The 27,996-nt window shown below is 38.9% G+C and overlaps 2 protein-coding genes across 4 annotated transcripts; one reads left to right on the top strand and one right to left on the bottom strand.

Moving 5' to 3' along the window:
* The first annotated feature begins 3 nt into the window (after nt 1-3).
* On the top strand, nt 4-12,336 carry LOC111330762 (transketolase). The gene is made up of 12 exons (XM_022935695.2): nt 4-210; nt 310-380; nt 2,907-2,953; nt 3,412-3,525; nt 5,408-5,505; nt 6,644-6,835; nt 7,512-7,639; nt 8,333-8,526; nt 9,267-9,588; nt 10,284-10,498; nt 10,889-11,105; nt 11,833-12,336. Exons 1-12 carry the CDS (start codon nt 101-103, stop codon nt 11,994-11,996), a joined length of 1,872 nt encoding a protein of 623 aa, XP_022791430.1. The 5' UTR covers nt 4-100; the 3' UTR covers nt 11,997-12,336.
* A 206-nt stretch (nt 12,337-12,542) lies between these two features.
* Nucleotides 12,543-27,988, bottom strand: LOC111330765 (dynein regulatory complex subunit 11). 3 transcript variants are annotated; one of them, XM_088762185.1, is made up of 30 exons: nt 27,851-27,988; nt 27,273-27,363; nt 26,469-26,555; nt 25,850-25,908; nt 25,483-25,573; nt 24,525-24,644; nt 24,151-24,201; nt 23,857-23,912; nt 23,349-23,433; nt 22,740-22,811; nt 22,446-22,508; nt 21,921-21,968; nt 21,558-21,655; nt 21,045-21,129; nt 20,855-20,878; nt 20,185-20,298; nt 19,664-19,739; nt 19,410-19,485; nt 19,156-19,228; nt 18,748-18,819; nt 18,554-18,630; nt 17,980-18,072; nt 16,987-17,084; nt 16,154-16,353; nt 15,596-15,679; nt 15,058-15,157; nt 14,872-14,949; nt 14,541-14,689; nt 14,096-14,185; nt 12,543-12,830 (listed from the first exon to the last, which is right to left on the bottom strand). In XM_088762185.1, the coding sequence occupies exons 1-30, from the start codon at nt 27,859-27,861 to the stop codon at nt 12,714-12,716; spliced, it is 2,538 nt and encodes an 845-aa protein (XP_088618311.1). In that variant the 5' UTR covers nt 27,862-27,988; the 3' UTR covers nt 12,543-12,713. The 3 variants fall into 3 exon arrangements, with proteins under 3 accessions (XP_088618311.1, XP_088618312.1, XP_088618313.1); XM_088762186.1 differs by lacking the exons at nt 27,273-27,363; nt 27,851-27,988 and adding an exon at nt 27,149-27,185; XM_088762187.1 differs by lacking the exons at nt 26,469-26,555; nt 27,273-27,363; nt 27,851-27,988 and having other exon boundaries at nt 25,842-25,865.
* Between the last annotated feature and the right edge of the window lie 8 nt (nt 27,989-27,996).

The following is a 27,996-nucleotide window of genomic DNA, read 5'->3' as shown; positions in this document are numbered from 1 at the left end:
GCACGTTTTGAAAATACATCATTCGGAGTGGAATAATCTTCAGTGTGGAACGGTATTTTTCCTTCTCTGCAACGTCATCAGCCTCAACCCTTTTATCAAAATGGAAGAAGCATATCATTGTCCCGACCAAAAAAAGCTCCAGGCCTTGAAAGACATGGCCAACCAACTTCGAATTCACAGCATCGAATCCACAAACACTGCTGGATCGGGGTAAGTTTTCTATTTCCAACCCTTGGGTGTTCGTCTGGAACGAAAGATTTGGCTTTGTCGAGTAGCTCGCCAGTGACATTCCGTAATTTTTCCTTGTAGGCATCCAACTTCTTGCTGTTCTATCGCCGAAATTATGTCTGTTCTTTTCTTCCACACAATGCGCTATAAAGGTGAGTGTGTTACTCATATTACATTAAGTTTAACTGTCGTGCATGTGTCTAGAACTTTCAAGAGTTGCAAGTAATTAATTCTCTGAGGGCTTTTCTCGATATTGCAGTATTGTCATGCGCCTGTTAATCCTGCAGTAAACGTGCTTCGGTCGTTCAGCCTTGGTTATAAGCTATATGTTTGGAAAACTTTAGAATTAAAACAAAGAAGCCAATGCCTTTTCTGTTACTTTTAGATTGGTGTTGCCAATTGCCAATTTCACAACCAAAATTTGTTGCATAAATTTAGTTTACTTTCAAAAGTCAACAAATCGACTATTTACCAAATCTTAGCTTTTGTTTTTGTCTGATTGCATGTACAAATTTCATTTTTTCTCTACCGGTGAATTATTACTTCTAGTGGAAAATTTGTTTAAACTTACTCTTCTTTATCCCGAGCGTATTTTTTACTTTAAATTCAAATGATATACTTCAGTGAGATTTTTTTTAAATACTCCATGTTACCATCAGAAGAGTAATAAGCTTTGAATCTATTTGAATTAGATACCACAAGGCCCATAATAAGTAGTCACAACAACTCTTTAAGATTAGACTTGCCTAAAATGGTAATAATTCTGTCATAATGAAATATTGCATAAAGAACAAACTGAAGAGGGCTAAATTAATAAAAAGATCCACCTTGGAAAAAGAGGTTTATCTGATTTAGATTTTAACTGAGCGGTGCCTGATTTGAGAAAATTTTGAATCAGGCTTATAGTATGTTTTTTCCCTTTTGTGGGTTACTTTTTGTCCCATGTTCACGGACCTCTTTTAGAAGTTCTTGTCACCTAAAAAAACAGTGAATGATGTGAAATGCAAAATGTTGATCAGTGTCCATTACTGACACAAAACAGTTGAGAGATAAAACAAAATTTAGGTATGATATTAAAGTATATTTATAGCTCCTTGTAGTGGAGGATCCAAATTTTTTGGGATCCAAAATTTCTTATAAACTCAACATCTCTTTTTTTTAAAATTCTTTGTTTACTATGGAATTGACACCTGATGAGGTCATTGACAAACGGTCTAGTTCCTTATTTTAAAAGCAGGTTATCATTCAATCTCAGAATAGGCCTTTGACAGAGTTTTAAGCTTAAACTAATAGTGATATTTGAAAAGGGAAACATTGCAGAATGGAAAGCAAATATTTCACGGACACGATTTCTTGTGTGGTTGAATAATGATGACTCATTGACCTTTTGTTAAGAGGCACTATTGTCTTTTTCTTAAGCATGATTTTTCCTTGTTTTTGATCTGGTAAAAAACTCTTCAATTCTCCATTTTGTTATAAAATTTGAGCAATGTTGCTCTGTAAGAGTAGCTAGGCTGCCACTTTGATTTTGTAGTCACCATTTTAGTTTGTTAGGAGTGGTTTTTAAGAAAAAGCTAACAGGCAAACAGTGGTCAATGAATATTTATTTATAACACAAACCAGAGAGAGGGCCAATATTTGGTATGTTGACCTGAATCTTGCAATCTTTGAGATTATTTGTCTCAAAGCAAAACTCCATACCAGCAAAATAATTATAGGTGGGATAGAATGTGAAGACATTTTTAATTGAGACTGTGTTATAGAGTAGCATGTCAAGAATTAGGACAACTTAGTTGTTTGCTAATTTACATTTTGAGTGATGAATAATGCTCACTTTAAATACCTTAGTTTTTGATGCTTGACTATCTTTCTCAAATTAAATCCAGAACAGCAATACAAAACCTGAAACTGGTAGCATGTTTTGACTAATGACTCTTATCAGATGCTGTAGCGTTAGGCCTTAGGCCCCCTTAACTCCCAGAAATGATTAAATGTATAACTTCTCCCTACAATATTCATACATTATCCAGCAAACAGGTAATGAGAATACTTACTAGACTTATCAAGTAGAAGTTGTGAAAGTGTATTGTGATCGTCTAGGTGAGTGTAGTCCTGAGGAGGACTGTTGTCCGAGGTGGTCACTGATGTTTCAACAACATGTGCGGAAGTCATCATCAGAGTCAGGTGAATAGCTGTTGTCAGTAAAATGTTATCAGTCCAATTTACATGAACTGGACTAAGAACATTCTACTGACAGCAACTATTCACTTGACTCCGATGATGACTTCTGCACGGGTTGTCGAAACATCAGTCACCACCACGGACAACAGTCCTTCTAAGGACTACACTCACCCGGATGATCACACTACACTTTCACATGTTACCCCTGGGTTCAAACCATTTACTGCACAAAGTAGAAGTTGTTTTCTTGACCCTACATCAATTTCTTGTAATTAATTTTAGAAGGATATGTGTGTAACAGCTAGAGGAGAGAATCAACCACCAGATCTTGGGTGTTATTGTTAAAGTGTTAAAACAGTTAATCTCAACCAAGAGGGACCATGAAATTCTATGATGTAAAAAATGCAATGTCTTTTTGTATGGTGAGGTTGTAATTGATCTTTTTTTTGGTCATTTAATATGTAATGTTATTATTGTGAAATAATCTTCTTTCACAGTTGCTGAACCCAGGGATCCAGCAAGTGACAGGTTGATCTTGTCCAAGGTGTGTTTTTGTAAATGTTTTTTTTTTTTTTTTGCAGTTGAGAGTTGTATACATATACATGTAAATGCAAAATTGGTACAAAATGAAACAAAGGAGATTTATTCTGTCTTTAATCACAATTTGCAAAGTAGGTTAATTGTCTGTCAGGTGGGGGTTCTGTTGCCTATGATGTACCAGCTTCTAATGCAGCCCTGAATCTCGAGGTGGAATTTGTCTTGACATTTGTCTTCTATTCCTCAACAAACTCTTTCTTACTAGCAAGACATGAATGCCCAACTCATTTTAATAGCTCTTCTAGTAGCAAAAATATTCACATGTATTACTAAAATATATTGAACTTCATATCCTGATGGAAACATTTTTTACTTATAATTTTTTTTATAAAATTTAAGGTAAATCATCTTTCCTTATAAAACTATCAGTGAGAAGTTTTAACAATGACACAAATTTAATTTCAGGGCCATGCAGCTCCCATTCTTTATGCCGTGTGGGCTGAAGCGGGTTTGTTTCCAGTATCAGAGCTGGCTAAGCTGCGAACAATTGACTCAGACTTGGAAGGCCACCCCACCCCTGTGAGTAACAAAGTTTTGTAAACATAAAAATCTTATCTGTGATAGTTTTGATATCTCAAACGCGTTAACCCTTTTTAACTCTAAGAGTGATCAGCATCTAATTTCTCCTTACAATATCACCCCTGAATTACATATTAGGGTGATCAGAATAACAGTAATGATCACCACCTGAAAAGCTCTTGATTGAGGGCCGTACTGGGAGAATATTGGCGTGAGGTCTTGACAGTGCAGACCGAGCGCAGTGAGGTCCATACAAAAAAGACCAAGGGCTGATATTCTTTTAGTAAGGTCCCGAGCAAGCTTGTTTAATAAGAGATTTATTATACGACTGAAGTTCAAAGGGACACAAGTGCAGTATCATTCAGGACCATTTGGGACAGTGCCCGGTCCAATACTGAGAGAATATTGACCGGCAATAGAGCATTTTGACTGGTTGATTTTAGTTATTGGCCCTCTGACTGCCCGAGTCATGTAATAAAAAGACTCGGGCAGTCAGAGGGCCAATAACTAAAATCAACTAATCCAAATGCTCTATTGCCGGTCAATATTCTCTCAGTGTTGGACCGGGCACTGTCCCGAATGGTCCCGAATGATACCGCACTTGTGTCCCTTTGAACTTCAGTCATATAATAAATCTCTTATTAACCAAGCTTGCTCGGGACCGTATTGGAAGGATATCGGCCGTCGGTCTTTTTTGTACGGACCTCACTGCACTCGGTCCGTACTGTCAAGACCTTGGGCAGATATTCTCCCAGTATGACCCTTGCGCCTGGTTAATAAGATATATTTATTGGATAAGGTTATGGGATATCCGGAATAATCAAGGCCGAGGTAAGTGTTATCAGCCGAAGCTGAAGGCTGAGGGCTGGTAACACTAGCCGAGACCTTGATTATTCTGGATATCACAAAAACCTCATCCAATAGTTTTATTATACATTGTTTTAAAGAAAATAATGCCAAACGCATTATCGCAGCAAACACAGTTTATTTTCGAACACTTAAAAATGTACAACTGTGTGGTAAACAAATTTTCACTTGGGCTAATTCCTTTTTGTCATGTGGCTCCTGGATATTTTTCTCTTTAAGGTATTCATAGAACAGTTCCTTCGCCACTTTTGTTGATCTTTTAGTATTTTCTGAATCTTTATCTTCAAGTAATTTCTCTATTTCTCGCTGGGTTGATGAAGCGAATGGGAAAGCCATTCTTCGCCGTCCGTGAACTTGACATTGCTCCACCGGAAATCATGCTTTGCATGCGCAACCTACCGGTCATTCACTAATCTGTAGACCCGTACAGATTAGTGAATAATCATTAGGTTGTGCTGTTTCCCAGAAGTAACTGTGGGTGTTTAGCCAATGAGAAGACAGATGGTGACTACAATGTATAATACTTAAACAAATTCTCCTCATCAATAGTGTAAGAACTGTGTAGATGACAGTATGGAGAATAAGCATACTGATATTAGGGTGAATTAAGAGGTTAAATATGCAACCCCTTCACACAATTGTGATACATTTGCCCGCACAAAGATGACAAGAGTAGATTATTATGTAAGTTAGGAGTTGTCTTCTTGAAGTGCAGGGCTGTGGTCTAGCAGTGGTCGGTGGCCCCTAGCACCTTACTTTTGCTCTTGGGCAACTCAGGAATCTTACTTTTTTCATAAAAAGCCTATGCTGGGCACCCTGGATTTCACAGTTTCAGAGCACTGGGCTCCATTCAATTTTTCTTAGCGCACAGCCTTGAAGTGACACCAAATTCTCTCAACTGATTTACGAAAAAATGCATATAAGCAAGATGGGAGAATTGTTGATCAGATCTTGGGATTTGAATGGTTAATACTCTTCAATTTTTCTTGATTTAATGTTTTTCCTCATTCTGTAGCGGCTTAGCTTTGTGGACTTTGCCACTGGTTCACTGGGTCAAGGATTGAGTTGTGGTGCTGGAATGGCATACATGGGAAAATACTTTGACAAAACAAGGTGATAATTGATCAGTAAAATATTTATAGGGTAAACACTGAGTAAGGAAGTCAAGTCTTATTTTGGACAATTCCTATTGCTCTGTGAGAAACATGTTGACCTAATGATGAGTGCTTTGACAAAACCAGGTGATTGTTGATCAGTGAAATATTCATATGATAAACAATGAGTAAGGAAGTCAAGTCTTATTTTGAACAATTCCTATTGCTCTGTGAGAAATGTGTTGACCTAATGGTGATTGTGCTGGACTCTGGATTGGGGGATCTTTGTTTGAGACCAGGCTGGCGGGGGGGGAGGGTGTCATTGTGCTGTGTTCTTGGACAAAGTCATTGCGCTGTGTTCTTGGACTCTACTCTCACAGTGGTTCTCTTATCACCCAGGTCACGGTTGTCGAAAGGGGTGAATAATGCTATCAATGGCAAAAATCTCTTTGTGGTGGATAGCGCAGTAGGTTTTAGTAACACTTGTCTGCTGAGTAGCGATTTATCCATTGCATAGCGTTATCCACTCTTTGAAAAACCAGTTCCAGGAGTACATATATCTTATTAGACGTTTTGTTGTGTAGTATCGCTGAGTATTTTTACAAGTTGTGCTGTATTTTGACGAGCCCGTAGGGTGAGTCAAAATACAAATAATGAGTAAAAATACTCAGCGATACTCCACAACAAAATGTCTAAGATATTTATTATCCAACACGCCAAACTGTTATTTTAGTGTGGGTGAATTTTGCGGATATTTATTTACAGGGAGTGCGTGACAGAAGTATGTGAAGCAGAACGGAATTGGCGCCTTGTTGTGTTGCTGTTTCTATTTTCTTCATTAAATGAAGATTCAAATTGTCTGCATTTTTTTTTCGTAACTACAATCCAATTCTTTGCTTGCGCAATGCGAGAAAACCTGTTTAACCGGTACTCTACGAAGTGTAGTTGGATAATAAAAGTAGTAACTAGTAATTTGTCAAGGATTCCTGATTAAATGTTTGGGGTAGCCTTGCAATGGACTTTCCAGTGTGGGAGTAGAGTTACTCCTCGTCACTTCACACTTAGTAAATTAAGATATGCTCTGGCTGGGGTTGCCCACTGGGCCAACAGACTTAACCTTTACCTACGGCTCTAATGTTTTTATTTGTTATTTACAGTTTCCGAGTGTACTGTGTGATTGGTGATGCTGAGTCAGCAGAAGGTTCTGTCTGGGAAGCCTTGAACTTTGCTAGTTACTACAAACTTGATAACTTGTGTGCAATTTTTGATATCAATCGACTCGGGCAGAGTGACCCCACGATGCTCCAGCATGACTTTGAAACTTACAAGAAGAGGACTGAAGCTTTTGGGTGAGGAACTTTTTAGTTTTTGCTACAGTTCAGCTCTGTCAGAAGGGACTGCTTTGAAGTATTCACGAATAAAGCTCTATTGGGTGATGGTGACTGTTTTACCTTAGTACCTGAAGAGCACAGGCAGCTACGAACTCTTTCATAAATGGAAGGCCTGACTGATTTTCTCTCTTATTCATAGAAATTTGACAATTTGGTTTTATCAACTGAGTTGATAATGTTTCTGTGCACTGAGATGCTTGCTTCATACCAAAACTAGAGGTTGTTATTTGTTTTCAGGATACTGTTTTGAGTTTTCATTCTGGAATTGAATTAATGCTGCAAGCCCAGTTGTTCAAAGGGCAGTTAAGTTATCCAACAGAAAAATCACTATCCATCAGACATTATGAGTTAACAAACCATAGTGAGCCACTCGCTGGACAGGGATTTATCTCATGACTCGTGTTATCCATTATATACTTCCAACATCCTGGGCCTAGTGTAGCAGTCTGAGTGAATTTTGGCAAATGTGACCTATCTCAGAGATAATTTTTTCCTGGTGGTATCACATATCTTAACACAGAGCCTTAAGGGAGGACAGTGGTGAACTTATGGTGTTTCAAAGTCCTCTGTTTTCATATCGTGTCACTTTGAACTCTTTTGGAAATATACTGAGTTTGCATGAATCTTTTTTAAGGTGGAACACTGTTGTAATAGATGGCCATGATGTAGAAGCTGTCTGCCGTGCATTTCATGAAGCTAGTGTTTGCAAAGACCGCCCCACTGCAATTTTGGCAAAGACCTTCAAGGGAAAAGGGGTCCCAGGTTTGTTCAGGAAGTTGATTATTCTACATTATATAATATATTCACTGCTTCTTGTTGAGTAATAGCAATACTGAAAGCCACTTCTACAGGAACCACCAGGTTTTACCTTTTTCCTATTCTGGGAATCATGGAAGCACATTGGTCAGTATGCTTGACCTTGACTTGGGGTGTATGAGTAGCCTGACCATGGCCATTGTTAGGATAATTACATACCAGTATATTGTTCTTACGAAGGACACTCTCATGGTATTCTGCTAATCCAGGAAGGGGGGGGAGTTAAAATGAAAAGTGACAGTCTGAATTGTATTGGTTGGACATGGAGAGGGGGGGGGGGGAAGGGGGAGAATATTCTTTTTGTACCCTCCTCTCTTTTGCCCTCTTCTACCCACCATATCCTGACCTTTGGTGTAAAAATGCTGCAAGGCAATGGTCAACATTGGTCCATGGATGCCTTCATTTATGTATTTCTTCCCCCATTCCCATAAAAACTGGCTGGGTCATGAACTTTCTCCTGCAGGGGGGTTTTAGTAACTTTTTCTTTGGGTGGCTGCCAATGATGTAGCAGGCTGTGCCCAAAAGGTGAAACCCAAACAGGTGGCAGTAAGGGTCTAATTGGCAGCAGTAAATCACTGGTAACTAGGTTTTGAGGAAACCCTTTCCCTGTGTAATCCTACTATTTTCTCTCTGATGCAGGAGTTGAGGATTTTGAGAATTACCATGGCAAAGCCCTTGGTGATAAGGGTAAAGCAGCAGTAGAGTTGATAAAAAAATCAATGAGCAACCATGGCCCACATGATCTTCGACCTCAGCCTGTTACTGATACTGTACCATCAATCAATCTTGAAGCAAAATTATCTAAGCCACCTAACTACAAGATAGGAGAAAAGGTACAAAGTTACTTACCTACTGTCAAATCATATTTTATCAGGGTCCCTGGTCTGGTTTCTTTTGTTGGTAAAAAATCCAGTGTATGTAGTATGATCTATTTGAAGCATGATGCTAGTGGACACTCTTATTAAACAGTTGCCACATGCTTAGAAATACATGTAGTCCGAGGAAAAGTTTCAAAGGTCAAGGAATTTTTATGCAGTCAGGGGAAACTGAAATTTTATAAATTAAAAAGCCAGGGAACATTGGAACTTGTCCATTTTTTCTGTCATTATTGTTTTACTTTTACGCATGCTCAACTTTTGACCGGCATAGTACTTGCGCAGTGTGTCTACCCACCAAGGGGTAAAAATTGGTGTCGGTACTTGGTAAGCGGTACTTGATGAATAGGCCATTTTACAGTTGTGTGCTTAGTTGCCAGGCCTTTGATTTGGAGTGAGACTGAATGTGAACTTGTTTTGAGGGACTAGTATCTAGTTGGCATGATAACAAAATAACTTACATTTGAAAGGTTGCAAGTCTGTATCATAATAAGGTCATCCTCAGCCTCAATTCTGTTTAAAGGCTTTGCAACTAAGCACCCAGTTGTACAATGAATTATTGGAGGAAACTTGGGATGGACCATGTTTGTGCCATAAATCTTGGATTACATTTGGTCTTATAGTCCTCTTTGCTTGAGCATGGACTTGTTTTACACTCGAGTTAATTTTGACACGCCTTTTTGTTTCTATTCCGTTAGGTTGCCGTTCGTCGAGCTTACGCTAATGCCCTGGTGAAAATTGGCCACACCTGTGACCGCGTGCTCGCCTTGGATGGAGACACTAAGAACTCCACGTACTCTCTGAACTACAGGAAAGAATTCTCTGATCGGCACGTGGAGTGTTTTGTGGCTGAGCAGAACATGATTGGCGTTGCCATGGGATTAGCTGCACGTGAACGTGCAATCACTTTCTCCAGCACTTTTGCCGCCTTTTTTACCCGCACATTTGACCATTTGCGCATGGCAGCTGTTTCCCAGACCCCTGCCAACTTCTGTGGATCTCACTGTGGTGTTTCTATTGGTGAGTTGGAGTGCGCTATTTCTTTCCGTTGTCCCTTCAACCCCAAAGAGAGACTAGCATCGATTTTCTTCTCATAGTATCTTCCCGAATTCACCCATTAAGGTCTTGAGAATAAAGTAAATGACCGGCAACCAAACAAACTCTTGAACATGACAAGGAAACGCATAAGCAGTTCATGCGATTTCCAATACATAGGGAATTTTTATATAACTGACGTTTCGAGCGTTTGCTCATTGCTGGAGTAGAAATAGAGTAACGTAAGAGTAAATCAATGAGAGGCTCCGCTCGGTGGCCTCATGGTTAAAGACTGAAGTTTCTAAAGAAACTGTGGTGCTGCGTCGGTGGGGGTAACAAGGTAATTTGGTTATATCAACTAGGTTGAAATTGTAAATTGGCCACCGTAACGAGTTAAAAAGCTGACATTTCGAGCGTTAGCCCTTCGTCCTTCGCTCTGACGAAGGGCTAACGCTCGAAACGTCAGATTTTTAACTCGTTACAGTGGCCAATTTACAATTTCAACGTAGTTGATATAACCAAATGGCCTCATGGTTAGTTGATTAAAAATGTTGTTCTTTGACTCGACTGCTGATTCGCATTGATCTCGTTACACTGGTACTGGCTTTTCTCGAAACCCCCTGGGCTTATAAAAGTATTAAAACTTGTTAACTGAGCTTTTTCCTGGCTCATCTGAGCAGGTGTGGACGGTCCCTCCCAGATGGCCTTGGAGGATATTGGCATGTTCCGTTCTATACCCAACTGTGTGGTGTTCTACCCAAGTGATGCGGTCTCGTGTGAACGCGCTGTTGAGCTGGCAGCTAATTACAAGGATATGACTTTCATCCGAGCCACACGAGGCGACACACCTATAATTTACCAGAATGATGAACCATTCGAGATTGGCAAAGCTAAGGTAAAGTGGATCAATCTTGTCGTGTGACCCAGGAGAATTCCGTGTAACTTGCCGATGTGTGCCACTGGGTCCTTCAGAACCCTTACATTTGCAACTGCAGAATTCAGGCCCCTTCGTAGACGCCTTGCAAGAATTCATACTGTATTTAGAACCATCAAAATTAATTGAAAAGAGCCAAGTTTAAGTCATTTATACTTTCATTTATTTATTTACTGTCGTGATTTCCAAAACTGTCGTCAGCTCGAAGATGACTACATAATTCCCATTTCTAGTGATTTCCGTTTTTATCTCAAAAGTTCTCTTGCCGTTTATTCTCCACCAGATCATGAGTAAGAACCAATCAGAATGCGAGTATAATTCAACGTATTATATATGTATATTTTGACGTAGATCGTCCGCGAGAGTGCTAATGACACGGTACTTGTTATTGGAGCTGGCGTGACCATGATCGAAGCAATGAAAGCAGCTGATGAACTTAAGAAAGAGAACATCCATGTACGAGTGATGGATCCGTTCACCTTAAAACCTGTCGACAAAGCAGCTATTATTAAACACGCAAAGGCTGTTGGGGGCAAAATATTGACAGTGGAGGACCACTACGTTGAAGGTAATATTGTAGGCAGTTGGAAACTGCTGCAGCAAATTCTGCAAAAATTGTCACCTTCTGAATATGTTTCCGTCCTATTTATTAGTGGTAGTTCGGGATTAGTCTGCATTCTTCATGAGCATTTTCATTTTCATGCAAACGTAATTAATTTTACCTAGGAAATGTTTGCGCTTGGCCTCACTTTGAGAGTGAGGCCGGAAATCGCTTGTTGGCGTTCACGCCAGGTCGTGGCTTTAATAGATACTCCAAAATCGGTTTTCCGAGTAAGGACTGGAACCTATAATTTCCGTTTTATTTCCGAACTAGTCTCGTTCAGGCTCGGTGCTTGTGACGTACTATGGGTCAGTTGCAGGAGTCAGGATTAAAGATGAGAACAAAGATCGTAAATGGTCGGGACCTTATTTACCAGAAAATAATTTATTCAGTTCCAGTCTTTACTTGGAAACCTGATTTTGGAGTATCCATTTAAGTCAAGACCCTTCACACCAGATTCGCAGGAACCTGCTCATAAGCCTCGAGACGATGCACTCGACCCAGTTTTCTTCGTCCGCGTCCGAACGGGCAAAACGAGACAGCTCTAAAACTGATTGGAAGACTAATTGTCCATTCTCGGACGGTTGTAAAAGTATCTTTTTTCCTTATTTCCATTTTTATTTTTGAGACGCTTGATTGTGTCCCTTACATCTCCAGATTAAAGCTTTGAGCATTGTTTGTCGTCTTTTCCTAGGTGGTATTGGTGAGACTGTGGCTGCTGCTGTGGCGGAAGAGACTGGTATTACTGTGCGCATGTTGGCCGTGCCCCGCATTCCTCGCAGTGGGCCTGGGGACGCCTTGTTGGATCTGTATGGCATCAGCGCCAAGAGCATCATCAAGTCTGTCAAAGGCTTGTAAATGGTTCGAAATCATTCGTGATCACGTTCACTTTGTGCTTCATATAAATTGCGCTGGCATTTATGGCCATCCATAGGAACCCACTTTTTTTTAAACGTTTTTCTCTCTGAACAACCTCTGAACAATTATCTACTAGCGAACGTTTCGATAGCTTTTTTTTATTATTATTATTAATTAATGTCTGGCTGACCAAGTTCATTCAGTTCCAGTACAAACCCATGAAATGGCGTAAATATAGGACCATTTTCAAACTGAGTTGTAATTCATTACGGTAGCAGAGAAAACATATCTATTCTTGTTGTAGCCTGGTTAGAAAATGAATAAATTCATGGATTAGTAATCCAGGTGTCGAGACTGGAAATATCATGCCAAAATTCTCACTCTAGGAGACCAAAGGCTTCTTGTAAGCGCCTTGTTGCATTCAGCACTGAAGATGATTAGTATCTTTGAGATGGAGTGTGATCTTCGAGATGTAGAGTTTTGAACTCGTTATCAAGTGCCGATAATCCATCCATACACAAAGGAGATCAGAGAGTAGCCTATAGATCACACAATACACCCAAAAAGCGTTTAATTCTCTTCAAACTTTTCTTATTTACATTCTACTCACCGGTAGTCTCAGATTTATTTACAACAGTACTTATAAAACACACGACTCTCAAACTCCTTGTTCTTTCCACGTTGTCATTTTTCTTCTATCTTTCTTGTTTTTTATTATTACTTCTTTTTCTTTCCACCTTTCTTCCCTCCTTTCTTTCCCTTCTTATCCCCTTCGTCGTCTCCTGCGGCAGCCTTCGCTCGCTTCTTTCCCAGCGGTGTTTTCGCGTACCAGGTCTAGGAGGAAACATTCCGAGTAAATAAACCGCATTTGATTGAATGTGTCAATTCTGAATACCACTCCCCGTAACAGGCACAATTCTTTAATTTTATTCCATCCATTTTGAAATCATTATGATCCTTGCAATCGGATTGGCCCTTATCCGTGCGATTTATTTGTGCTCTGAATTGCATCTTTTTCCCAGCCAATGAGAAAGCTTTACTAAAACACAACAACCAGTCAAATTTCAAGGCTTTTTCAAAGTAACCAATCAAATTGCTGGAGAATGAAAGACTACTTTTTTTCAAACCAGCTTAGTACTAGGTCAATAAATTATTCGTACAAACTGAAAATCCAGAATTTTACGATTTCAAAATGTGTGTAATAAAGTGCTAATTGAACTGTGTCGTGCAATTTTGGCCTGAAATCATACTTGCGATTTAAAATCACGCGTATGATTTCAGACCAAAATAGCACTCCACTCAATTCAATTAGCTTTATCGGGAGTCTTATAGTTTTACCAATACGTATCACATTCCTTATAACAGCCTTTCCTGCGCCCATGTTTGTCAAGTAAGTGGAACTACCTTCCAAGTTACAATTTGAAACCCGGTTGGGACAAGTTAATCCTTTTGGACGAAATTAGTACTGTATCAAGGCACACATAAAATGACTGTAGTGTATGTTTTGACTGCATTGCGGATATACTCCCTTTTTTTATTTCGGTCCTTTTTCTTTTTCTATTCTTTCCTCCATTTTTTCCGTTCGGCATTTTTTTTGCGAAAAGATTTGGTGTTGCCCTTGATTCACTGGTGAAAAGATCCGTTTAGGCTAATCGATACTTAACAAATGGTAAACACCACAGCGTACACTATTGAGTTATGGATGCACGCGGGAGGTTGCTAAGCACGAAAGAAGCGTAAGAGTCGCTCGAGGCGATAGCCGAGAGCGACTCTAGCTTCTTTCGTGCTTAGCAAACCTCCCAAGTGCATCCATAACTCAATAGTGTACGCTGTGGTGTTTACCATTTGTTTTATAACATAACATTAACACATTGTAGCTAAAGAGTTCCCTTTTGTTTAACAAATCTTACGTGACCAGAAAAAAACAAGCGCGCGCGGAAAAATAGTCTTTGCATTTGCTCACGTCAGCAGCGTACACCCATGGGCAAATGGGGGACGCTAAATTGACCAATCAGAGCGCGCGCTTTACTTTGGTTATGTTATACAAAATGTTGGAAGGGGATATTCTTCAGTGCATTAGAATTTTCGGCAGACCTTACCTTGAAAGCTTCCTCTTCTTCTTTGTAGATCGGATCAATGCGAGCCAAAGGCGCCACAAACTCTACAGCTGACAACGGTCTCTTTGAAAGCTGAATAACGAAAATTAAAGTAGAACTTTAATGATACAGATCAGGCCCCGGTTGTTCGAGGATAAATCGCTATCCGTGGGATAAATTGCTATCCGTGGGATAAATCGTTATCCGTGGGATAGCACAGTGGGTTAACACTTATCCGCTAGATAGCACAGTTTATCCGTTGGAGGACGTTATCCGCCCTTAAACAACAGTACACAGTGTATGTGCTTCTGTCCAAGTGCAATACACTTTAACGAATATAGTCAACCCCTCCGCAGCCTCTTTGCGTGACGAGACCAAACATTGGCTGCAGAGGAGACTAAAATTACAGGGGATAACGCAAAACCGTTTGACCATCGGTCTCACGCACCTGTTGAATTCGTCTCTCCGTCAGAATTTGTTCAATGGCTTGTACCATGTGACCTGGAGTGTAGCCGTCAGTAATCTTGGCCAGCGAACTTACATCTATCGCCTCAGTCACGCGTCCACCACATCGTGAGATCAACATTTTCCAGAGCACTAAGATGGATAAGAACAGCAAGTACAAAATAGTTACTGCGGTTCAATTTTTCGTGTTGTTTTGCATTTAAAGTTACGTTTCAGTTTGACTGGCATCCAAAATGACCAATCGACATTCAACTTTAAAGTAATTTTCATTTCTTTATTCGAGCACGATTTAAAAAGAAGCAGGGTATACTTACAGAACCTCGAAGCATAGTCAGGTCTGGGTATCAGCAAAATCTTCTGGTATAGTCCACAAAATGGTTTAATTTCGCCGTCTTTTAACAGTTAAGAAATACAACATCAAGGAAGAAAACCTAACGATCTTAACCTCTCAATTTTATCAGTGACATGCTTTGGCCTATGTGACAAAGTGAAAAGGATACCAAAGGGCATGCGCGAGGTTCCAACGATCAACACTCGATCCTCTCCTTTAAGGGTTTTCAAAATCTTAGGCAGATCCTTTTTCAGTCTCTTCGGGTCACTCTAGAAAAGAGAACACAAACGAACATGGTTAAGATGGTTAAGATAAAACCATAAACATTCGGGCGGAGCTATCTCCCTTCCTTTCTCCCCGCCTTCCAACCACTTCGCGTTTTTATTTTTGCTCAGCTTTTATCAACATTGATTGACAAGCGTGGAGGGTTCCTGAACCCTACGAAGGTTCTCGATCCGTCTCACGAGAAAGCGTGATGAATCTCGCGGGAACACGTAAAGGATATCACGCTAAGGATTCGCGTTCTTTCTTTGCGCAGCTTTAACGGTAACTAGCGAGGAGGGTCTCTGAACCTTACGAAGGTTCTCAATCCACCTCACGAGAATGCGTGATAAATCTCGCGAGAAAGCGTAAAGGATATCACGCAGAGGCTACACTGCGATACACTGTTAGGATAATGTAAGCTTAACCTAGGATGGCTACGTTACCTTGTCAGTCTTGGGAACCTTCTTAACAAATGTTCTCTCGGCGTCTCCAATGTACACGACTGAAGGTTGAAGCTGCCGGGCCACCTGGTGCAGGAAAAAGGGGGAAATATAATTAGGGGAGGGGTGCCTTCTATTTGTAGGTTCAAATACGAGCTACTGGGCGGGAAATTAGCCCGTGTGCCCCTTCCTGACTCCTGTTCTCCCTCTTGGAGGGGGGCCAAAACCAGACGGCCTCCTCCCCTCTCCTGGTCTCCCTCTTGGGAGGTGGGGACAGGAAAGGGGGCGAAAACCAGACCGCAGAGAGCGGAGGAACCTAGGTCATAATCTCAGGCCTATTTGAAGAGTTTTTATTACCTCCAGAAAACTTGACAAAAAGAGCGTCTAAAAACGTCAAAACAAGCGATATAAATAGAAAATATAAGGTCTATCTAGAGCAGGATTGACGAAAACGTCCTGTATAGAACGTCCTGTATACTGTATCCTGTATAAATATAGATGTCTGTCTGTCTGTCTGTCTGTCTGTCTGTCATAGGATTTTGACAGGATAGCATGAAATACCTTAAACACCATATGGAGCATCATGGCCAGTCCAGCCTTCCCTGGGTATTTGCCCGCAATATTCGCAGCGGTCAAGTCGAACATGTTGGCCCCAGTCTCTGTGCAGATGCAATGCACCAACATTTTCTTCCCAACTCCACGGGGGCCCGCGATCAGAACTGACTTTACTAGCGGCGCTTTTTCATGCACAGCTTGAGATCCTGCAAAAAAAAAAAAAAAAAAAAAAAAATAATCAATTACCATGGTGTATTTTCTTCTCGAAGATGAATTTCGAATTTTGCAGATTTATCTGCATTCAGAACATAAAACTATCAGTAGCTGCTAAATAGAAAGTCTTCGAAAGTCACAGAGACAAAGTTTTGTTAAAATACAGAACAATGAGAATTTTAAGTTAGATCTTTAATTCCCTTAATGAGCAATTCCCTTAATGAGCAATTCACTTAATTCTGAGCAAAATTTTGTTTGTTTGTTTTAACTAGTCACGGCCTTCCTGAAAAAAAAAAAAAAAAAAAAACTCAGTCTGTTTAAGAGCCAAGTGACCCATCAGGCCAGCGCTTACATGTAACTCCGATTTTTGTAGCATTTAGCGACTGGGAGTATTTCTACTCCCCACAGGATTACCCCCCAGCATTTAATTCGCCAGTACCCATTTAAAACACCATGGGAAGAGAGGCACTGTGAGGGTAAAGTGCCTTGCCTAAGAACACAACAGAATGTCCCCTGCCAGGGCACGAACCCGGACCACTCGATCCGGAATCGAGCGCACTTAGGTCACTGCGCTTCCCCAATTACGCTCCCAATTAAGACTTAATTGGGGTTACCCAGTCACCTACCTAGGGGCAGTATGGCAAACTCAGTAACAACTCTTCTGACATCAGACAATGAAGGCATGGGTTCAATGTTGGCCTGACGGAGAGTTGTACCCAGGTAACTACAAGAGAAAGCGATCAGTATTGATTCAAGCTCAGACATGATGTTGGGCGTCAATACCTACACATGTTTGTACGGCAAGTAATAATGGTGGAGAAATTTTCATTTCAGCGTCATAAGTTATTCAAGACTAGCTCTGCTTTACTGCGCTATGCAATTGGTATTTGCTCTCACATTCACGTTTGTTCGATTGACCGACGAGTTTCCTTTGATTTTAGTTTTACGAAACTCATTTGAAATACACTCTGGGATGAATTAAGCGGAATCCTATCTTGCATTGCTAGGTGCTAAACGGACGCGCGAAAAATGGCTTGCTGAAGTGCAACTGCCGATTGTCGCTCGCCAGCTCGTTTTTCGTCTCCACTGCCTAGAAGCCTGAAACCAGAAAGAATTCAGTTCGTCCCCACTTCTAAGCGGTTGCATCGCCCTTTTCTATGGAGAATCCTTGTTTACAATATTTGCCTCATTAGCATAAGCAATTCAGTTTCTGATGGAGCTAAAAATAAATCAGTTCTGAATATCGAAAGGTCAAAGTACGATTAACTCGGCCAATGATTACGAGCCTGATGCACTGAATAGTTTTTGTGCAACATGGGTTTAAAACTCAAAATTTTACATAAAATGTATGAGCTCATTAGCGCTTTTGCCACCCAGAAATTTTGCAGTTTTTGATGGACTATTTCTCCTTGAATATTACACCCAAAGAGCTAAACATTTCACCATGTACTGAGGTTTTCTAGCTCTTTAGCTGCCTGAAGTCAATTTGTATCTAACATGCTTCCTTCTTCACGCAAAGCCGTATGCAAATGAGCAAAAATGTAAACAATGACAGCATGAATCCGCCTATTGGCCGGGAGAGTTTCAGGCGCTTTAGCTGTTTTCCAAAGTATACCCACCTGTATTCTCCAGCATAGTCCCTCAGATTAATCTTGGGAGGTCTCACTAGGATTCCTTCGTGGACCAGTTCTTCATAAAGAGACTCTATTGTTCTATACAAATATGGAATAAAAGGACAACTTTTACTTGGAAATACAAACGTCTAGGTAATTGCAGTTAGGAACATAGCTATGTTATCAAAGCTGGGAAGATCAAGCAGGAAAGGTTAGGAGTGAACGCAGTCATGAAAGATTGTGTGATACAAGTGGAATAACGACTTCAAAGTCACAGAAGAGAGTTTTAAAAAAGGAATGGTCACAAATAGGGAGATTGTGTGACAATGGAGTAATGGAGGAAAGATGTGTCGAGAGTCGTGAGGAGGGGGGAGGGGAGGGTGAGTTTCAGGAATCGCATGGATAGCAAGAATGGCATGATTGAAAGATTATAACTCTTTATGGTAAACCAGCGACTTGATTGAGGCAAAAGCTACTACTGACAATTATTTGACCCGAATCCAAATTTCAAGAAGGGGAAAATAAAAATTTAAAATAATCAAGGTGAAAGCCTCGAGAGAATTTGATAAGAAGCACTGACCTGTCAGCAGTCAGATCTTTCTCTTTCTTCTTTTTCTTTCCCTTCTTTCCACTTTTCTTTCCACTCTTCTTCTTTTTCTGAAGAAACACGATGAAAACTATGTCAATATATCATCAGCTTTGGTTGCCAAATGGTCCATTGCTTCACGATACAGACGCCTTACCAAAACTCAAGATAAGTCGGTAACTACTTACCTTTTTCCCACTTTTCTTTCCACTTTTCTTTCCTTTCTTTCCCTTCTTTCCACCTTTCTCCCTATCAACAGCCTGTACATATGAAACAAACAGAACTGTTTGTTTATTATAATTATAATATGGGGTATAGTTAATATGGGGATTAAGTTCCTCTCTAACCCAATTGTAATGTAATATAATTATAATGTGAATTACAATTACGATTACAATAAAGCTGTTATATATAATAAGTGTTTTTCCCTTTAACATCTGTACATATCAAACAAACAGAACTGTTAACACAGGTGTTTTTTCCTTTTATATCTTGACGTTCTTTTCCTCGCAAAAAGATTGAGCTAATTTTTATTTCTCTCCCAACAATATCCATGTTCTTGGAGTGGAAGAGCTGTGTCTGTGTAAAGCACTAACCATTTTCAAGTTTTTCAGTTCTTGCCGCATGAGTTCGTCAACCTGCTTGCGGATTTCCTCTTCGACTTCAATCCTAAAAAATATAGGTAAAGGAATCAAAACACTTGCTGCACCTCACGAGTCCGCAAAATTGTGACCACAGTGATTGCAAATATCGTTGTCGACAACAGTACAGACCACGCCAAACCACATTCGATTTGTCAAATTGCTATCCAGTTTCTTAAAACAAAGAAGTGACAGGGATTTCTATTGACCTTTTGGCTTCCTTGATTAATTCTGCATCATGTTTCTGCTCAAAGTTAGTGCCCTCATCTCTGAACTGCCACACATCTAAAATAAACAATATATTTTTCATACTATTAGGTGAGCCAATTCTAAAGTAATCCAAACAGCCAATGCAAGCAGCTAAAGGATAAAATGCCACAAGGAGCTAGAACTCGTGGCAAAAACAAGTCAACTGCCTGAAGCACAAGAAAACAAGAGAGACTTGATGGCCATTGTAACTGACCTTTGTAAGTAGCAGCCGCTTCATTCACAGTTGGAACAAAGTTTGAAACTTGCATTTTTATACCCTCTTCTTCTTCCTTTAAAACAGTAATGAGCAAAACTTCATAAGTCAAATACCAAGCTCATTAAACTGAAATATTTGAGAAGTTTCATAAAGAAAGAGTAGCTTCTTGAACATAATTCAGCGTAATTATTTAGGGCTGGTTATTAAAATGAACCTGAACCCTAACCCTAACCCTTTGATGCTCAGTGAGCCTTAGGTATCCTCTAGAGGAGGGTTGATTTGATTAAGTAAATGTCCTTCCACTGTTAGCTTTTGGCCCTTTTCACTCTGTTCATCTTAATTAATAAATGTTCAGCTAAGAAATTCGACAAATTCGAAGTTTAGAATGCGGTGTTGTTCAACCACGGCTAAACTTCGCTTAAATGTCTAACCCTTAATGAGAACAAAAAGACATTGTACACAAGTTCAATCACAAACTGTGATTAATTTTCAAAATAATTTTAATGCTAGTGACCCACCTCATCTCCTCCCTTTCCTTTCCCTTTCTTTCCTTTTTTGTCCTTTTTATCCTTTTTTTCTTTCTTCTCTTTCTTTCCCTTCTTTCCCTTTTTCTTCTTTCCCCCATCTTCATCCTGTACAATACAATTTACAAACATTACAATTCTATTCTGGTCTAAAAACAACTTTAAATTAAAATTTTCAAGAGCAACTCAGTGTAATTTATACTTGTAGTATTTTCAGCTGTAAGTAGTTGTAATTTGCAGTCACATAAAATGTTCAGGGCTCATGCCATGTGAAGACTTTGCTGTACAATTAAGGCAAGGACCATACTAGGGAATTTTGGCTTGAGGTCGTGGCGGTATAGACTGAGTGCAAAAACAACCGAGGGCCAATAATCTCCAGTGGGACTCAAGTAAGTAAGGTTAGTTAGTAATTTATTACATGGCGACCAGAGCAAACTTGTTTACCAAGTAAGAATCAATCAGAATGCTAAGATTTACCTAAGACTACCTTGCCATATAAGAGTAATAATAAGTCTTATTATCCATACTTTTGTCTTGTCTGGAAAATTACTAGGCAGAGTTTCAAAAGTTCTCTTGCCTCTGCCAAACTACCTGTACATGGGCACAGTATTCTACACTGAAAGAAAAGTATAATTATTGCATATAAAAACTGTGCTGTTTTTACCTTTTGTCCCTCTTCCTTCTCCATCTGAGAATAAAAAAGAATATTACATAATTAATAAAGCAAAGTGCAGCTTAAAAAGGAGGGTGCCTTGATCATAGCGCATCCTGAAGTCCATGACATAACACTGTGATCCAAGGGTGATATCACTAGCAAATAAAACACAGCTACCGTCAATAGATGTGATGTTTACCTCCAAAGGATCTTTCTCTTTGAATATGGCAGCAGACCCTCCTTCATCATCATCGGGATAATCTGGGAACTTGCCTGTCTTATCCCTGACAAAAAATCAAGCAATGGGATCAAATGAACCATTATATTTTGTAAAAAACCATCCCTTGTTTTCTTCCAATTATTCATTTCACTCTTCAAATCATATTACACAAAGAGTGTACTAAAAGCAGCACAAGGCAGACTGTTTGCAGAATCTTTACCCAAAAATCAGTATTTTTCAAGAATGATCTCAGAAGAGAAAAGGTAAACTTTAACAATCTAAGATTGAGAACCAAGTGGTTAACAATACTCTCTAATGTCTAAAGCCACTTTTGAACAACTCCAAGGTAACTGTAAGTTAAAACAAGACCAGCCTACAAACTTCAAACCAAGGTCCAGCTGTTCAAGGGCCAATAATGATTATCCAGTGGAGGAGAAACTCTGTCTTGGTCACTCACAGGAATTCTAAGGTAAGGTTTGTTGAGAAACCAACCTGCACTCGATAAACCATTGTCTGATCTGATCTTGCATGTTTTCTTTCACATCTGGTCCCTCAATCTCACGGATCTTTTCCTTAATGGAAACAAGTGCCTTGAAAAGAAATAATTAGTGAAAATAGTTGTTAACAAACACACTTCTCTTCAATCAAACTGTGCATGGATGGTTAAATATTGACAGAAACCATAAAAAAATGCTGATGGGTATTCTGTTCTGTAGGTTGCATGGCACTAATTCTTGTCCAACTGTAAAGCCACAACGAAAAAAAAGTCAAAGGCAACAAGTAAAGAACAGTTGGAAAGTAATAAAAGTAACAAAAACAGTTTTTTAAACTTCATCATTTTGTGATCAAACTTACTTGTTGGTATTCTCTCTCATGTTCTTCTTGAACGACTCTTCTATGTTCCTGAACATATTAACAAATAATCAACATAAAGCTTTTTTAAAAAAAGTTTAAAAATATTACAAGACTTGATTATGATCAGTAAACAACTGAAGATCCTTTTCAAATAATGGTAGATTAAATATCTAATAGATTTAAGTACAGTTAGGTATAAACTTAGTGCGGATCGTGCATCATATGTACAGTTAGGTAATGTTAAAGGCTCATGCATGTTTTCAGGTTTTCTTTGGACAATGATGTACTAACACAAGAATAAACTTAATTTTAAACTTTAAGGTTCCATGTCTAAATAAAAATTAGCTCCAATCATTGAAATTCAGTCACAGAGAGTTCTCTGATCTCCAGAGCCTATGATAAACACTTTGTGACCTCAAACAGGACTCACCATTTAAGCAAAGGACCTTATAGTTTACTGTACAAATGTTGTTCATGTAGTTTACATCTTTATTATTTAGTCACCACTTTTTATTGTTAATTTACCTCTGTCTTCTTAGCTGAATACATAGGTGTGTCTTTCCAATCTTTTGGCTCAGGAGGGGAAGCCTGCGGGTGGATCAAATTATAAACAATTGTCCTAATATTGGTCAGAAGTAACAACATGTAGGCCGATGAAGAATTTCCCATTTCATGGTCAACTGAGTTAAAGAGAAATTGCTGGAATAATAAATCTAAAATAGTGCTCATTTTTTTAATCCTCTACATGAAGATTAATTTAGTCATAAAACAAATACATGAAGTGGCTGTTAGACAAAGAAAAACTTTCGCGCTAATTACCATTCCAACAAATATTAATTCCTCTTCTCTCATTTTCTTTGTCTTTCTTCTTTGTGAGTAACCTTTCCAAACCTGCAGACAGTAGGACAGTTATATCACAGATACTAAGCAGATCGAGTCTTTTGTAAGAAAAGCATAATAATTATAAGCTTTACAAAACCCATCACAGCTGAAACACTTGTGGGATCTGTAATTGTGAAGTCTGACTGTTGACTGATGTTTTGACAACCCCAGCAAAATCAACACTAGTATTGCAGCACTTTAGATCCCAAGAGTAACTGACGTTTAATTTCTCAACACAGTATTAACCCTAGATCAAACATTAACTAAATGTCACAAGAATGAAGGAAAATGATCACCAGCTTGATTGTTATTAGCACCTTAGGAAATATGTGGAGAGATGAGGAGGGAAGAGAGAGTGAAACGGTGGCTAGAGTATGCATAATGATGTTTGGGCGAAAAGGGATGATTCAAGCTGCTGAATATTCTGTCAGGAAGAGAGCACAGCTAATGATTGGAACTCGCTGATTAATATCAAACCATGATAAACTATGCAATAAAGTGTTCAACACTTCAGTTTAACTTTAGTTTACTTCTACTATTAATAACCTTCTGAATTTTCATAGCTGCAATGTCAGGATCCATGGTTGGTGCTCCACGCAATTGAGCTTGACGTTCTCTCTCTTCTTGTTGTCTAAATCAGAATTATATTATTTTAAATACATGAATTTGATTAACACTGTACATCCATAAAGTGGCTTAATTTTGTCTTCTACTGTTTCCAGGTAAAATCAAAATTTGGAATGTTGATTGTTGAGGAGGGAGAAGTACAACATACAGTTCTAAGCCAGTGAAAAAACTCTTGAGAGTAAGAACAAGAAATGACAACAACCTCAATCCACTTAAAAAAAAAATCTTGGAGAAGAGGAATGGGTATAAGTAAGCACTGTTGTACTGTGCATGAGGTACATGTTGATTGATTACATAAAGCAATAGTATACTTAGATTTCTCTAATTTTTGGTTTATATGATCTTTTATGGAAACTGGAGTTAAGCATCAGCCTAATGGGTGACCTGGCTCGTAAACACACTTAATCAATCAAATACTGTGTTTAACCTGATTTCTCTCATGAATTTTGCTCTCAGTCTTCCTTGGCGAGCTCTTTCGTGTACCTGCAAGGTTTTAGGTTGTTTGTTCATAAACTTATTATAAGCAAAGAGAATGTTCACACACACACAAAAAAAAGAACTACAAAGACAAATAAGTCCTGCAAAACTTTCCTTCATGCATGTTGAACTTCACTAATTACAGTGAAAATGCACATCTGACAACCATGTGTCTGAGTGTATAATTATGCGTCTGTATAGTTGACATCTATTTGAGAAGTACTGTTAGTACTTAATAACTAACCTGAATAAGTCTGATGGCGTCATCAAGAGTCATCTGTATTTCTTCCTTTTGCTGTTTAAAAAAGAGGATTTACATAAAAGTTAGGGAGAATTTTGAATATTACTTTAATCAAAGGTTAAATCTTTTGTACATTTACTGTATAATTACTGAATGATAATAATACTTTTGCTAGGATTATGTGTACATGGACAATATTTTCATAGCATGTAATTTTACCTTTGAGATTGTGCCCTCAAATTTGCATAATCAGGGCTGTAATATTTCTTTAATGTATTTATCATATGACTACTGGAATTTTGAACTCAATTTTCTATTTGTTGGAGAAAATTTCAAACATAACAAAAAAAACAAATAAATAAACAGACTGAACTTACTGGTGTAGTTTCTTGAGGACCCATTTTTGCCAAGATGCTGCCGAGCATTTTTTCTCTTTCTTGCAGCAGTTTGGAATTCTCATATGTGAAATATTTTGGAATGGGGATTTCTATATCATCCTAGAAAGTAAAAAGGGAAAAACTGTGGGAAATTTAATAATGAGGAGTCTTAAGGACTGCAAATAGAACTTGTGGTGGCCTGGTGGTGGGTGCTCTGGACTCCAGGTTAAGGGGTCTGGGTTTAAGGCCTGGGGCCATTTCTCGAAAGTCCTGGTAACTTAACAGGCATAAAGACATGTTTTAAAATAAGATATAAAGGATAGGAAAGCAGGTTCTGGCACCTAAACCAGTCCTTTTTGTTTCTTTAGCTGATAGTTTTATTGTACCATTTTCAAAACCTTTGAAATCCCATCTTGAATGAAAACAGAACAGCTTTACAGGCCTGTTAAGTTAACAGGCCTTTCGAAAAATGGGCTCCTGGCTAGGGCAATGTATCACGTTCTTATGCAAAACTTTGGTCTCACAGTGCCTCTCTCTCAAACCAGGAGTATAAATGGCTACTGGCTAATTGTCAGGAAATTAAAGCCAGGGGGCAACCTTACGATGGATTGGCATCCCATCCAGGGGGGGTAGTAACACTCGTAGTTGCTTCTTGCTCTAGAAGCTATCATATTGACTGGATGGGCCACTGAGGGCCTGAGCAAAGACTTAGGGAGTGCAAAACTTACTTTTTTTTACATCAATAGTATTTTCAATTTATCATTATGATCACAAAGATGGTTCAGTGGTTGGGGCCTGCATGGCCAGTTTGGCTTAATGTAAAATTTAACTTTACCGTATAATATACCACTACCGATGAAATTCCAATAATTATGCTTTGTTCTGGTTTACAACTACGATCGTTCAAAGAATGATGCTGTCATACTGTCAGTAATGATTAGTTGCAGTTGATACTTACAGGTGTAAGTTTCAAATCTGACAGTACATCATCAAAGTAGTGATACTCTGAGAATTCAAGGAGCACCATTTCATTTTTTAACTCTAGAATCCTGCAGAAAAATAAACATTGGAATGAAAATGATTGTTAGTATTCTAAAACATCTGGGGCTAAGAACTGAGTTCTTTAATCACTCTGCTTAGGCACAAAGTAAAGTTCCCACAATTTACTTGCAATGAAATTGAAAAAATAACCATCTGATAATTATGCAATATTCAATACTATTATAGTATTTTTGTTTGTCTAAAGATATCCTGGTGAAATAGAGTCATAAAGCTACATGTATGTGTCTACAGATACTGCAAGAGTGAATAACTTACTCTATTACCTTCCCATTATACCATCAAGCAAATGACGCAACACCCGTCTCTTTTGGGGATGAACCACCTGATAAGAGACATATGCAGTAACATTATAATTATAAATTTGTACCACATTGATATCTTGAAGCTGTGAAAGAGTTCTAACCTCACCACCCTCCCCCCCCTTGCACCCCTTCTCCTCATTTAAAAGATAATCACTGTAATTTGTCAAACCATTTTCACTGCATTTACTGCAGTAGGGTAGGACTAGAATGGAACATATGCGAACCATGCAAGTAGTCCACCCAATAAATTCCACCCATCCCACCCCAGGGGAGGACATCCATCACACAGTAATCTCGTGCGTGGGAAATTAACGTCTCCTACCCCTAACCCTGTAGGAGACAGGACCTCCATTTACTTGTCCCTATCCGAGAAGACTAGAATATCTAACCATTTCTTTGATGTTATAGAAAGGTAGCATATTCTTCTCAATCATTTTAAGACCTTGAGAGTTGGTTCGGCCGGGGCTTGAACCCTCGACCTCCGGCACAACAGTCCAGTGCTCTATCCATTGAGCTAACCGGGACATATACATGTAGGTCTGCTCAGTGTGCAAACATTAATTTTGTGAGTGTAAATCACCTGATCATAGCATTCTTCAATCCTTCTAAATATTTGAATGTATTTGATGTACATCACAGCAAACATCTGAAATGCTGCAATACGGTCCTACAAATTAATAAAAAATATTAATGACATATTTTCCTAAGAATTTTTGCAAACGGATGGACATGATAAAACCATCTCAAAAGATGCCACTCTTTTTCTTGAGCACAAGATATCCAAGCAATTTTGTCTGTTCACAAAATTAATAGAAACATAAATAATTTGCTATTGGGGTTCTTGTTCTCAGTCCGAGCAAATTTTGGTGATTTCACCTTTTGTTTTGCAGGGGATGCTAGGAATTGTACAAAAATAATTGTTAAACGCAGGTGTTGAGCCATTGAGGTCCTCATCACATCCTTTGTTCTTGTAGTTGTTGCCGTTGTGATCTGCTTGAGGACTCTAATATTAACCCGTGGAATATTGAACTACCTACTGGACTACAAAAGGCTTCAGTTAACCTGGAACAATAAGGTAATTCCCATTTTATCAACTGAGTTGAAAATGTAAATTGAACACCATAAAGAGTTTCAAAGGTGACATTTTGAGTGTCAGCACTTTGTCAGAGCAAAGGGCTAGGGCTTGAAGAGCTAATGCTCAAAACGTCAGCTTTGAACTCCAATTTACAATATCAACTCAGTTTATAAAACCATAATTACCTTGTTTTACTCCCCACCAATGCTGCATCACAGTTTCTTTGGAAACTCATCCCCTTTATTCTTTTGATCTTGAACAATAGTTTGACTTGTAATGTAGTAAAATGTATCTGTTTAATATTGGTACCTTTTCTGGCTTGGCAGGTTCTGGTGGAAGTTCAACCTCCAGGAGGTCGAGAATCCCCCCCTGAGATTCAACCCACTGCTTTCCATAATAACTGAAAAATAATAAGAAAGTTAGTGACAATCATCTTCATTATACAAATTTATAAAATGAGCGCAAGGATCATCTAATTTTTAATTTTAGTTTTCCTTAGTTCATACATGTATATCCTGACCAGAAAAACTGAAAAGAAATAAATTTTTCTGTTTAATCACTTTACTAAAAACACTCTGGTGTTCTCCCTTGAGTCGCAGCCTCTCAGACTGCAGAAGTTGCTGCAGTCTCAGAGAATTAACTCTTAGTGAAAGAAAGCAATACTGGCAGCTTTCACGCACTTTACCATGATCTATTTCGTAGCTGTTCTGGATTGTTAACTTTGTTTTGAGAACTTAGTATCTGTATGGGACCTAACAATTCCTGAAAAATCTCGTAACAAACAGTCTTGCAATTTGCGACCCTTACAAGTTTGTTTGCGATACAAAATCTAAAGATAGCTCCCGTATGTGGCTCAAACTGTAAACAAAATTATTGAAAGACTCTACCTGTGTGACATGGTGGGAACTTTTCTTTACATTTGTAGAGATCTTAGCGATATTCAAACGAAGAAAACGAACTTCTTCTCTCAATCGCCATATTTTTTTGTACGCAAATTACCATGGAAACCATAGCAGATATCCTGCGCATAATT

The sequence above is a fragment of the Stylophora pistillata genome, chromosome 5 (genome assembly GCF_964205215.1).
Source record: "Stylophora pistillata chromosome 5, jaStyPist1.2, whole genome shotgun sequence".
Taxonomy (NCBI): Eukaryota; Metazoa; Cnidaria; class Anthozoa; order Scleractinia; family Pocilloporidae; genus Stylophora; species Stylophora pistillata.
Note: the sequence above shows the minus strand (reverse complement) of the source record. Positions and strands in the feature narration are given on the sequence as shown.

What these genes read in the sequence shown, in the direction of transcription:
- LOC111330765 (XM_088762185.1), bottom strand. An exon ending in TTGAAGAATGCTATGATCAG is followed by an intron (nt 25,909 to 26,468) that starts GTGATTTACACT and finishes GTCTCTTATCAG; the next exon opens with GTGGTTCATCCCCAAAAGAG. An exon ending in GAAAGAAAAGTGGGAAAAAG is followed by an intron (nt 18,631 to 18,747) that starts GTAAGTAGTTAC and finishes GTGTTTCTTCAG; the next exon opens with AAAAAGAAGAAGAGTGGAAA.
- LOC111330762 (XM_022935695.2), top strand. Translation starts at nt 101, where the DNA reads ATGGAAGAAGCATATCATTGTCCCGACCAAAAAAAGCTCCAGGCCTTG. An exon ending in CCACACAATGCGCTATAAAG is followed by an intron (nt 381 to 2,906) that starts GTGAGTGTGTTA and finishes CTTCTTTCACAG; the next exon opens with TTGCTGAACCCAGGGATCCA. An exon ending in AAATACTTTGACAAAACAAG is followed by an intron (nt 5,506 to 6,643) that starts GTGATAATTGAT and finishes TGTTATTTACAG; the next exon opens with TTTCCGAGTGTACTGTGTGA.